This window comes from Hoplias malabaricus, chromosome 2, assembly GCF_029633855.1.
Source record: "Hoplias malabaricus isolate fHopMal1 chromosome 2, fHopMal1.hap1, whole genome shotgun sequence".
NCBI classification, from domain to species: Eukaryota; Metazoa; Chordata; class Actinopteri; order Characiformes; family Erythrinidae; genus Hoplias; species Hoplias malabaricus.
Genome location: NC_089801.1, coordinates 30770634 through 30783827, shown reverse-complemented (window position 1 = coordinate 30783827; position 13194 = coordinate 30770634). Strand labels below are relative to the sequence as shown.

The window sequence follows — 13194 nt, the reverse complement described above, 5'->3', positions numbered from 1 at the left end:
CAGATGAGTGTTTGGGATCAATGTGGGCAGCCCAATAACTCTCTATGTGACCCATAAGGGCCAAAAGTGGGTTTTCAGATAGAATGCACATACTGGCCCTATGTTTAATCCATCCTGGTCCCATCATTCAGACCTGGGGCACATCTATATATGAGATCACATTTTACCCTTAGACAAAACCTGCTGGTACCCAGCTGGGTTGCCCATTTGGGACCCCCATGGGTGTGTTGGCTAGGCCATTAAACTGTCATCCAACATTTCTGCTGTTCTTCATTGACTTGATGAAGTGTCAATACTTCTCTGTGCCATCTGCAATCCAAACCACTGCACTCATATCATTGTCTCCCTCGAAAACCACAGATGCAAGTGTAACGGCCATGCCAGTGAATGTGTGCCAGGCAAGGATGGGCGCTTGGAGTGTGTGTGTGAGCACCATACTGCTGGGACGGACTGCCAGCACTGTGCCCCATTCCATCAAGATCGACCCTGGGCTCGAGCCACGGCTGACTCTGCCAACCAGTGTGTGAGTGAGTACTGAGGGCATTCTTACACTAAAGCAGGGCATGACTGGTACATGCCACCCGTGGTGCCATAGTATTATTATGTGTTTGCTGTAACTGAGGAAGAGTCCTACAACTTTATAAACTTACTTAATAACGGGTTTATCTGTAGATTAAATTATATATTTATTTACAAATGATTAATAAACAGCAATGACCCCTATATAAAGAGGCTAATAATGACTTTACACTTGTCAGTTAGTTAGGCAACTAAATTAGCTCTAATCCTGTTCTGTTTTCTCCTGCACTTGCCATTACGACTGTTAGCTTCATCATATATTCACATTAATTCGATGTATGTCATAACTTTTAGAATTCCTAATTAATGTATTTTTGACAACAAATGATCATCATCTCATTTTACGCCATTCTTAATGCCTTGTAATGTTATTAAGCTTTTTTACCATTGTCTTTATATGTCTAATACATTGCAAAAATGTGGGGGACAAAAACAAAACATTGTGTGTACAATCACTGTAACTTTGGCTAGTGAGGTAAATATAATCAGTCAAGTAAATGATGCAATATCCCTAGACAGGACGTATATGCTGCTGCCCATATCGTCCCAAAGTAAGGTCAGTCTAAGTTTGGAACACCCTGCGGCAGTCTGGACATTGTGGGCTTGTGTCTGGGGACTTTTTTTAATTATTTATTTTTTCATGTACTCATCATCCCCTACAGAGCTGAGGAATAGGAGAAGCATAAACTAATGTCCTGCTAAAGTTTCACAAAAGTCATTAACTGCAAACACCATATTGGATGCCCCTGACCCTGTTCACCTCTTGTCCCCCCATTGGATCACTTTTGCTAGGTGCCTTCTCTTCCTTCAAAACACAGTAAGCCTTGGGTGCCCATGATCAACAATTCTCCTTCCTTTGACAATGTTTGGTAGATATAAAAAAGACTCTTCAGTGTCTGCTGTTTAGGAGATTCTCTGACCAAAACTTTATGACCAACACAATTTAGACCACTCTTCAAAAGGTTTCACTGCAACCAGATAATGAAATGTTGTTCATTGCACTTGTTAGTGGTGTTTATCTTTAGCTTTGGCATTTGTATATGTGCTGGTTTGTGACATCACATCATCAATGACTTTGAAGCTCAGTTTTCATTTATGGAATTCATGGACAAATTTTAGCCTTAAGGAGTCACTGATGACACATCATAAAAGGTTCAGGATGAGAAATGTGAAAACTAAATTTCACTGAGATTTGCCTGTTATTTCTGTCAAAAGTATAGGCTTTGTGTTCCATGTTACTTTTATTTTATGTAGATCGACAAAGTAGAAACAGACATATCATAATAGAAATGTGATTATAAACAATTATGTTCATACATTAGTAAAAATGTGTAAAAATTGTGTGTAATAAGTACTGCATTTATTTTATTACTTTTATCATTTTTGTCTTAAAATGAAAGAGAACAGTAAACTTGCTGGAAGAAAGACAGAGGGGACTAAGAGATAACAGGAAAAAAAGAAGATACCAAATGTGGACATGGTAAACGTTGTTAAATCAGAAGTATAGAGAAACGAGCAAAATAATTCAAGACTCCTTCAAGGCCTGGGGTGAATAATTTTGCCATATAAAGTCTTTTTTTAGTCATTGTAGTCAATGCCTTTGATCTAAAAGTGATGGATATGTTGAAAAAGTGTAAATTTGCATACAGTAACTGTATCTGAGGCACTGGGTGCTATCCCTCATGTCTCAGTGATTGTATCCACAAACAAGGGCTCTACATTTGTTGAAGCACAAACTGGTGCTGTGTGTTTTCTTGCCTTAGTTGAGCATTAGCAACAGAAACATAGTTTGTTTGATAACTGCCTGGCGTAATTAACACTAAATATGTCGTTTAGTAAGTGCGAGTGAGTGTGCGGGGCATATGTATGAGTGTGTGTTTCCTTCTTATCCCTCTCTTGGCATACTGTTACATGGTTTTGAGAAACAAGGGAGGAAGTAATTGACTGATCCGATAAACCTAGAAAGTGGTAAATAAAATGAAATTTAAAAAAAATCATAGCAGCCTGTTAATTGTTTTAATTTGCCGTTCTATTAAGCCACATGTCATTTTAATTAACTGGTTTCTCTGCAGCCAACAGATGGCTTACTCGCAAGCAACTGTTTTTCCTCCAAACTCCAAACGAGGATTTACGTTTCGGTTAACTAAACTAAACAGCAATGAAGGCAGCAAAGGACATGTTTTTGTGTGTAATGCATGCCCAGTCGTGAGGAGAAATTTGCATCGTTATTGGCCGCACCCAGGCTTTCATTTCTAAAGCAGGCTTTGCTAGTTTGTTACCATATGCTTCTCTCTTGTAGAGTAGGTGCAGAGATGCTAATTGAAGGAAAACGGTGCTTTAAACTCCCCAGTGTGAGCACTGCAGAGAGAGAAAGAGAGCTCTGGTGTTAGCAAAAGTGGAAAAACCAACAAGAAACTGTTAGCATGTTTTGAAAAACCAGCAAGAATCTGAGTTGAGTGAGTGTTATAGTTAGCATTAGTGGAAAAAACAGCCAGAAACTGTAGTGAGTTAGTACTATTGCTAGGGCGAGGGGGGGGGGGGGGGTGACCAAGTGCAAAACAGTGTTGAGTTAGTACTAGTGTTAGCTTAAAGAAAATGTACAAACAAATGAATAAATAAATAAATCCTAGTGTTAGCATGAATGCAAACAACAGCCAGAAAGTGTGTTGATGTAGCACTAGTTGACTTAGCATGAGTGGAAAATGCCACAATAATATTAGCATAAGTGTAAATACAACCAAGAAACAAGCTTCAATTAGCAGTAGTGTTAGCATGAGTGGAAACTGTTGAGTTAGTGTTAGTGCTAGTGTTAGTTTTAAGAATATGGAGGAAATACAAGGATTTTATCTCGCCTGTATAAATACAGAGTAGTTATCTAAGACCAAATTACCCAATTTAAAGCTTATATTGGGTAGAATTTACATTCTCTGTGAATGAGCAGTGATTAGCTGTGATTATCAGTGATTAACTGGTTAGGTTTGAGATGATGCTGCTAATTTAAACTCTCATATTAATCTCACATAATTTATGGAATAATAAGAGGAGCCTGAGGGGCAAATTTTACAGACCATTTCCTTTATTCAATTTCCAGCCCAAACAGCCTTGAAGGTATGAATTTTGTTGTCAAAAAATATGACACCTGCCGAAAATTACATAGAAGATTCCAACACTAAATATAACATCAAATCCTTCCATATTTAATTAATCTGCCCTTTATTTTTATATCTCTTTACTTATACTCCTCTGTTCAATCTTTAAACAACCTGTTGAAGCAGCATCCAAAAAAAACTGTTTTCAAAGCAGTCACAGATAATACGCTTCCCTTCAGTGAGACAATATAGCATTCACACAAGCAACTACCCACACACACCTCAGCTTTACAGACCACTTATTATATCTGTGTTTTCACAAAGCAGATTTAGTTAATTTCCAGGTCCTGGTCCAAAGTAAATCTTGCCAACGCAACAGTGGCCCTCAGAGTCTTAGGAAGAAACCTTAAGATGAACAAAGTCTCAAAACTGAACCAGTTCTCCTCAACTTTAGAGCAGAACAAATAAGGAATGTGTATGGAGATGTATGGAAGGAATCTAGAGCTCTAATGAGTGTATAACACCATGTTCTGAGTGTGTTAAAATCAGTGAGAGCCCAGTCTCTTCAGACAGTTCATTAGTTTACTTCATGGAATAGACTTAAGCGTAGATAGCTGAGCTGTTGCCTGCTACAATTTTGAGTACCTCTTTAGAATAAGACTACAATTATATAGCCTTATAAGTGGATTAAACATCAGTTATATCACATGGATAGAAAGGGCATCTGTGGCCTGTTATTTGCCAAATAGTGAACCCACATGCATCTACACTGTTAAACCTCAGATCTTGCCAGTTACTGGCCATACTTTGTTTTCCCCATCAATCAGCATTACACCTGTTGGCTTCATCACATATTTGATGATAAGTCTAAACATTTAATAAACTAACAACTAACAGAGTGTCTTTTTATACATTTGTGATACTGTTGTGTTTACCTTAACATTGTCAGGTCTTTCTTTCCCGTCATTTTTTTCAGTAATTTCTCTGACACATCCACTACTAGACAAATAAGGAGGTCACTGTTGTTAAGTTCAATCTCTCTGTTAAAAAAAAAAAAATACTAATGAATTTTAAGATATTTACAACCTGATTAATAAGCATGTAATATATAGGTTTTAAAAACATTTATAAACCTTTCTAACTGTAGTCTTTTTTTAACGTGATACACCTTTTGTTCTTTACATGTTATCACAGATGCATAGCAATATCAGACTTTGTCTGTGCAGCATACTACTCCACAAAACTAAATATCACTTTCAGCTCTTTATACATTTCCACCCAGCATATGTACTCAAATTTTATTCCACCCTGTTCCAGCTTTTCCACCTGAAAACACAACGAAATGCCAAATGATGCAACCACACTGAACACTTCCATGACATGGACAAACCTTAGCAACTTGCTGGAATAACAAAAAAGCCTTCCACTACCAAGCTTCTCCAGAGAGCGTCATGATGACTCGAAGTGGCCCGTGTACTTCACATACAATGAAGAATCATTGTTATGGTTTAATAAGCGGCAGTGTGCTGGGATTGGGAACTCTGTATTGTGTGAATCGAATAATGGCCTTCCTTCAATGTCAGCTGTAGACAGTACGGCCCACCAGGGAGTGATAACCGCACACTTATTACACACTTATTACACACTAAAGAGACAGAGACAGGCAGATCTGGAATAAAAATGGGTCATTTCCCACAATCCCACCCCCCAAGTTGGTCTATGTGTAATGAGCTGTCTTTCGAGGACTGTGATTGGATTGTAGGGGTTGAATAATTTACTGCTGAGTGCAAATGTGTCAGTATTAGAGAGAGAGAGAGAGAGAGAGAGAGAGAGAGAGAGAGAGAGAGAGAGTGAGTGAGAGAGAGACAGAGAGAGAGAGAGAGAGAGGGAGAGACAGACAGAAAGACAGAGAGAGAGACAGAGAGAGACAGACAGAAATACAGAGAGAGAGAGAGAGAGAGAGAGAGAGAGAGAGAGAGACAGCGAGTATGCAAGCTGTTCAATGTCATGAAGTTCTAAGTGCCAGTAACGGTTATATTGTGGTGGTAATAAAAGTATATTTACATCATTATAGGCTTTTTGTTTTTTGTATACAGGTACAGAATATGATAAATATATAAAACAAGTGTTTTCTCATGTTATTACAGATGTGTAACTTGTAATTTGCTGCACAATTAAATGCCAAAAATATAAATAATTTATTCTTAACAGGTACATTATTGGTCACTAAAGGTACAAACAGTGCGTGTACCTTTAATGTACCTTTAAAGGTATAACAGTGGTTTTAAAGTCCAGTTGTACTCCCTAAAGGTACATTATATTCTCTTCTCCAGTAGAAGAAGTGATATCTGTAATCTTCCATTAAAGAACAGCGTAAAAATAAAAACATAATATAAGTCCTGGAGATAGAATAAGGTACAATTATGTTCCCTAACTAAAGTGTACCACCACAGTGACAGCAAAAGGTACTACCACAGTGACAGTTTTACTGAGTGTATACATTACAGTAATTATACTGTTATTCTAAGTGTAATTATAATGTGTAACTCACAGCTAATAGGGACAGGTTATAAGCTTATTTTTTCTTTTATTCCCATTATCTTGCCCTGTGACTATGACTCACTCTCTTGTCTCTCTCTCTCTCTCTCTGTCTCTCTCTCTCTCTCTCTCCCTCTCTCTCTCTCTCTCTCTCTCTCTCTCTCTCAGCATGTAACTGCAGTGGGCGAGCAGATGAGTGCATGTTTGACATAGAGCAATACCGCAGCACAGGCAGTGGGGGGCGCTGTGTGGGCTGCAGGGACAACACAGCAGGGGCACACTGTGAACACTGCAGAGAAAACTTCTACAGAACCTCACCTCATCTGCCTTGCTACAACTGCAGCTGCAACAGTATGGGTAAGATGTCCTCGCTACACCTTCATAATGTCCCCATAATGTGGAAATCTCATAGGGGTGGTAGCTGAAATGAGCTCTAAACTGAAGTGTTTGTTTCCATTTTTACTTAATTTTACGTCTTTATTGTTCTGTCCATAAGTGAAAGCCTGGCTCCAACAGTCACAGTTGATTTTTAAAGACATTAACTAGGGATGCTCTAAAGGAATTCACTTCTACACATGCAGCGGGTGGAAGCTTTATTGTATCTCTAAACATCTAATAAGTCAATAGAGGGCAAAAGTTAGAATCTTTCATCACTGTTTCATCTGTTATTAAGTGTGCAGTTAAAGAGACCAAGCTGTTCATTTTCTTGTTTTCCAAAGGTTTGTGTGAGACAAGAAACAATAAGAGAGTAGAACACAGCACACTGGGTCTATAAAAGATGCTGTGTTTTCTGAAAGCAATTATTAGGAAAATATAACATGACAAAAATGTAGAGAATTTCATTAATTCGTTCATTCATTGTCTGTAACCACTTATCCAGTTCAGGGTCGCAGTGGGTCCGGAGCCTACCTGGAAACACTGGGCACCAGTCCTTCACAGGGCAACACACACTCACACATTCACTCACGCCTATGGACACTTTTGAGTCGCCAACCTGGAGGAAACCCATGCGAAAAAGTGGAAAACACACCAAACTCCTCACAGACAGTCATGTGGAGTGGGACTTGAACCCCCAACCCCAGATCCCTGGAGCTGTGTGACTGTGACACTATGCTGCACCACCGTGCCGCCCTATGTAGAGAATTTACATAATAATAATAATCCGAAGAGACTTTAAACATGAATATGTAATGAAAATTAAATGAATGAATCTGTGTGCTTTTCCATGGTACTGTCAATTTAATGCATTGCAAAATTTCTTACATGCATCGGGCTGTTCTCAAGGTGAATGTATACATTTTTGACTAAAATACCATCCTGAGGATTTGTGTAATGTGTACAGACTATAATTGGCACTCGTATATTGTGTATTAAATATATTGGTGAATGTTCACCTGAACTTTTGGCAACCCAGCATATTAAAAATAAATAAATAAAAAAATAAATTTATTGTAGTGTCACAGTCACACAGCTCCAGGGACCTTGAGGTTGTGGGTTCGATCACCGCTCCGGGTGACTGTCTGTGAGGAGTTGGTGTGTTCTCCCCATGTCCGCGTGGGTTTCCTCCGGGTGCTCCAGTTTCCTCCACAGGTAGGTGGATTGGCGACTCAAAAGTGTCCGTAGGTGTGAGTGAATGTGTGTCTGTGTTGCCCTGTGAAGGACTGGCACCCCCTCCAGAGTGTATTCCCACCTTGCGCCCAATGATTCCAGGTAGGCTCTGGACCCACCGCGACCCTGAATTGGATAAGCGGTTACAGATAATGAATGAATGAATGAATGAATGAATGAATAAAATATCACCCCAATTTAACCTAACCATAAACTTAATCCTAACCCTAACCTTCCATAATTATAAGCTCAAAAGTGTTAGAAACAGCAATGTTTTGTGTTTGTTTGAGCCAGACACTAAAAGCTAATGCTCAAGTGAACTGTAATCCATAACTGGAGATCTAACGCTAAACATTAACCTAACTCTAAGCTCCAAAAGGCTATAAACAGTCAGGTTTGTGTTTGTGGAACAATAGTATTAACCGTGTACAGCATTGATTCTAGTGAACCGGTTCCTCCAGTGGATATGACCTCACTTACTGAGTGTAAAGTAACAACGAATTATAACCAACCATAAAGATGGGAATGTTAGGAATATCTACAACGCTGTTTTTAGTCGTACATGCATTTACGTTTGAAGATGTTGAATAAATAGTTAGAATATTAAACTAAACTCCAAAGGGTTCTTAGGGTTAATGTCTCTTTCTGAAAAACAAGCAATCCCCACAGAGTTGAAGGAAATCCATCTGAAATCTACAGCACGCCACACACAACCCTGTTCCATTCCATCAATATTTTACAAATTAGAAAGTGTTCTTTCATAATTGCTGTCTGATCCCTGTCCACCAGACCCACGTTTTTATTTTCCAAGCGTTCCAACCAGTCTCTTATGAGACTGCACCTTTTTAGATGTGGAAGGGGGAAAAAAAGAAAGCAATTAAAGGAAATCTCAGCTTACAGGCTGCAGGCGGTCGGAATAAAATGAAGCTGGAAAAAAAGGGCATTGAATATGTGAATATTCATTCCGCAGTGTGTCACAGATGCAATCGGAGTCATGCAGGAGCTCATTAAGAAGCAGGAGACAGTCAGAGGAATTGAGAAGGCTCTATCTATCTCTCTGTTTCTTTCTATCTCTCGCCATCTCTCTTTATCTCTCGATCTTTCTCTATCCAGGGTCGGTGAGCCTGCAGTGTGATGTGGACGGTGCGTGTGTGTGCAGGGCGAGTGTGATGGGGCTAAAGTGTGACGTCTGCAAAGCCGGATTCCACTCCCTCGGCCCAGGGGGCTGCAGGTAACAAGCAAGAGAAAGTGAGTGAGTGAGCGAGAGAGAGAGAGAGAGAGAGAGAGAGAGAGAGAGAGAGAGAGAGAGAGAGAGAGACAGAAAGACAGAGAGAGAGAGAGAGAGAGAGAGAGAGAGCTGTACTAGGGCATTACTTTTAGTCAGTGGTCTAGCTTTATTTTTGTGTATAATTACAGTGTAGTTACACAATAATAATACATTTTATAACAATGTAACTACTGGAGAAAAGGAAAAAGGTGAAAATGAGTGGAATATAAAAGATATATAAAGAACAGAACAACTTAAGTAAGTCAAGCATAATATATATGAATCTTTTAAATTAATTAATGATTATTGTATGATATAGTAATTTATTTTAATCCTGTATTTACTGTCGGGGTGGGGGCTTAGGAGGGGACCTTCGGTTCCCTGGTGTACTGTAAGGATTTTAAAGAGGAAGCCAGCATTATATCCATTAAAACTACCATTACATCAAAGGCTCAATGTGCTTGAAGGAGAAAACTAATTATCAGTTCTGGCTGTGTCATTGAGAACACTCAGAAATCTTGATACATCTATGTCTCCCATACATTCTCTATAATTGTGGTGGGGTGTAAAGGGTTAATGAATGTTTCTGGATGCTCAATAACCATCAAACCCAGGGACCCAGTTTCATGGATGTGTGTGGCAGAGACACCACCATAACACTCACCCAGTTATACTAATGACTTATCTGGGCATGTGCACAGAGAGGGGGGCCTGAGCCTCTGGCCCCTTGCCCAGGGAACAGATCCTGAGGTTCGGCTAAGGTTACGCTAGCGTCATCACTCCTGAGGACCACCCTCTAGAGCAGTACTGACCACCTGAGCAGATTGAACCTCAGTAAATCTGACCTCTCACACACGAACATGCCTCATCCACTGTGCACAAAACACACGAGCCTACGGGTGGTCCAAAAAGGGAGGTGTGCTTAATTGGCAACAATTTACATATATAAGGGTTGTCAATTAATCATTAATTATATGGTAATAAATAATTAATCATTGATAGTTAATTACCAATATACAGTTTCCAGTTTAACCATTACTTAGAAATCAGGAATAGCACATCAGTACATGTGAGTTATCACTTTGCTATATTTAATGAGTAAATATATGTTTAAATTAATTAATAATTACATCATTAATAGAATTAAATAATAAACTAACCATTAATATCACATTCTATTACAAAGTTCTCCTTATTTGATCCATAACTAAGTAAGAGGTAATGTTCATTGAACAGTAAATTGTGTATAATTTTAGAATGAATAAAACATTATTTATTAACATATAATGAATGATTAATTGACTCCCTTTGTTTCAAAGTGTCACGGTTTAATTGACTGCACTATAGAGTTTTAGTATTCTTTAAGCCTTCAGGAGCTGAACTGGGGTCTTAGTATTTTTCCAGCAATGTTGAGCTTAATTTCCAATTCTGCTGTCAATGGTGATGATATATATAAAATAGCAACAATACTATAATAGGACAAATCTAAAACAATACTTTTCTCTCGCTCACACACTTTCTCTCTTACTATCTCTCTCTCTCTCTCTGTCTCTCTCTCTCTCCTCTCTCTTACTCTCTCCTCTCTCTCTCTCTCTGTCTCTCTCTCTCCCTCCTCTCTTACTCTCTCTCTCTCTGTCTCTCTCTCTCTCTCTCTCTCTCTGTCTCTCTCTCTGTCTCTCTCTCTCCCTCTCTCTTACTCTCTCTCTCTCTGCACTCTCTCTCTCTCTCTCTCCTCTCTCTCCTCTCTCTTACTCTCTCTCTCTCTCCCCTCTCTCTTACTCTCTCTCTCTCTCTCTCTCTCTCTCTCTCTCTCTCTCTCTCTCTCTCTCTCTCTCTCTCTCTCCCTTGTGGCCTGTTTTCATAAGTGTGCATCTGTGTGTGTGTGTGAGTGGTTTTTTTTTTCTTCACTTAGAGAATCAGCAGAAATTATCACTTGACCAAACTTTTTGCCTCGATTTGCTATAATTCAATTATCACATGCTTCTTCAGTCTCTCTCTCTCTTTCTTTATCCTCTTTCTGTCTCTCTGTCTCTCTCTCTCTCTCTTTCCTCTTTCTCTCTCTCTCTCTCTCTCTCTCTCTCTCTCTCTCTCTCTCTCTCTCTCTCTTTCTCTCTCTCTCTCTCTCCCTTCAATTTTGGCCTGTTCTGTTTCGCTCCACTGAAGCAACTAATTCACACCACAACACACTGACTCACACAGGCCACGGGAGAGAGAACGTGTGTGTGTGTTTGTTTGATTTGTTTCGATGTTTTAGGTTTAATCCCATATTTTTTTCCACATCGTGTTGTTTTTGTATTATTTTGGGGGCGGGTGTGTGTATGTCAGAGTAGCTCTCACTGGTGCACAAGCAAACACACACACACACACACAAGTATACGATTCATAAGGCTATGGGCACATACATATAACATAAATATACATTGCTAGTTTAACGAGCAGAACCTAGACCACACAAATAAACATAGATTGTGATAATGAGATAATAGGTTTATTAATACATTAATGTCTGTATTTCATTTACATAGGACAGAAATGGTAAACGCAGAACCCTGCTATTGGTGTTGTTACTGTTTTTCTCAATTGCCAAGACACATTTCCTGAAACCATGCATCCATTTCTCCAAACTGTAAACACAAAACCCAATTCACACACTAAATTCACAAAACCTCTGACTCTTCCTGCAAAACAAAACTATTGCCTCAAAACAGTAAAACTGCAAGAGATTTGCCCTGGTTTAGAGTTGCTGGTCACAAACTTTCCAACACCATGAAGAGAAGAACTCCTCTGTTGGGTTGAGGAAAAGGGAGTATGGTGGAAGAAAAACATTTAGGAAATCTTGGTTGATATTGAACCAGTGTCTGACCTGGATGGGACGGTGAAAACTCACATTGTCCCACACAGTGACATGGACAGGATGTCCTGACTGTTCATGTTCCTGCTGCTCACACCCTAACACAATATCTCAAAGATCACTCATAAATGCCAGGAGAGTTGAGTGTTGTATGCCCCCGATGTGGGATGATGGTGTTGAACCCCATGATTGCTGATGGAAGCACATAACATAACATTGCCACCACGCTGGCCAGGGACTGCAACAATTGCTCATTGGTCAATCATGTTCCTGCCTCTCCTCCTTCTTTTGGCGAGATTGAACCCATGTTCTTCCATGTAAATATATTCATGTGGACGGTCTGAGGAATCCAGTTGAAACATTCTCTGCTGTATTTCACACAGTATAATCACACTTGTCTTTGAGGGACCATGTCAACAATGAGGGTCTCTTGGTGTGGGTTCATCATAGACGTCCTCCCCTGTGATGTGGCAGTCTTGCGATTCTACAAAAGAACATGCCGTTACAAAATATTACATGCAGCACTAAGCCTACAAATGTTTTAGGAAAATCATGTAATGAAAAACCATTTTACAGATCTGTACTGAGTCATACTGTAAACATATAAAGCAATTACCTTTCCTCCTCTCTGAATGTTCGGACTATGGTGGACACTGTGAATCTACTCAGGTTGGGCTGAATTTAAAGTCCTGCTTCCCTCATAGTCAATCCACGGACAAGAACATGGTCAATGATGGTTGCCCGTATTTCATCTGAGATTATCATTCTTCGTCTTGTCCCTCCTCTTCTTCCACCTCTTCCCCTTACTCTGCCTCTCTGTTTCTATCCAAAGTGAAACCTCTACGACCGGGACCCTTGTACTGGCTTATATTGGTTTCTTCACATCATTTGTCACATGTGTGATCAGTTTAGAGAGGCTGTGTTTACGTTGTGACACCAGTACTTTATTTGAGTTTCACTTTTGCTACCTGTGCTTACCATTATGCAGCCCACGTGCATCACAGTGCAAAATGTGTTTTAGTGGGTGAAAATATGTTTGCAAATTGTGTCTTAATAGGTGAAAAGTGCTTAAGGTTCTGACAAATGGGTGACAATTTCAATAAATGGGTTTAGGACACTGAGAATGTGATTCAGAAACAGAGTTTTGTGTTTTAGCAACTGAGAGAAACTGTAATAAAACGTCCAATGGTTATAGCTACGAACAATAGCTTGTAAACTATTTTTGATTCATTCATTATCTGTAACCGCTTATCCAATTCATG

The 13194-nt window shown here is 39.4% G+C and overlaps 1 protein-coding gene across 1 annotated transcript in view; it reads left to right on the top strand.

Annotated features, from left to right (window-relative positions):
- lamc3 (laminin, gamma 3) overlaps positions 1 to 13194 on the top strand; it is a 128732-nt gene that overhangs the window by 43757 nt on the left and 71781 nt on the right. The window contains exons 4-6 of the mRNA XM_066659020.1: positions 361 to 527; positions 6375 to 6563; positions 8928 to 9045. Of these exons, the coding sequence (XP_066515117.1) occupies positions 361 to 527; positions 6375 to 6563; positions 8928 to 9045 (474 nt within the window). The remainder of the gene's footprint in view (positions 1 to 360; positions 528 to 6374; positions 6564 to 8927; positions 9046 to 13194) is intronic.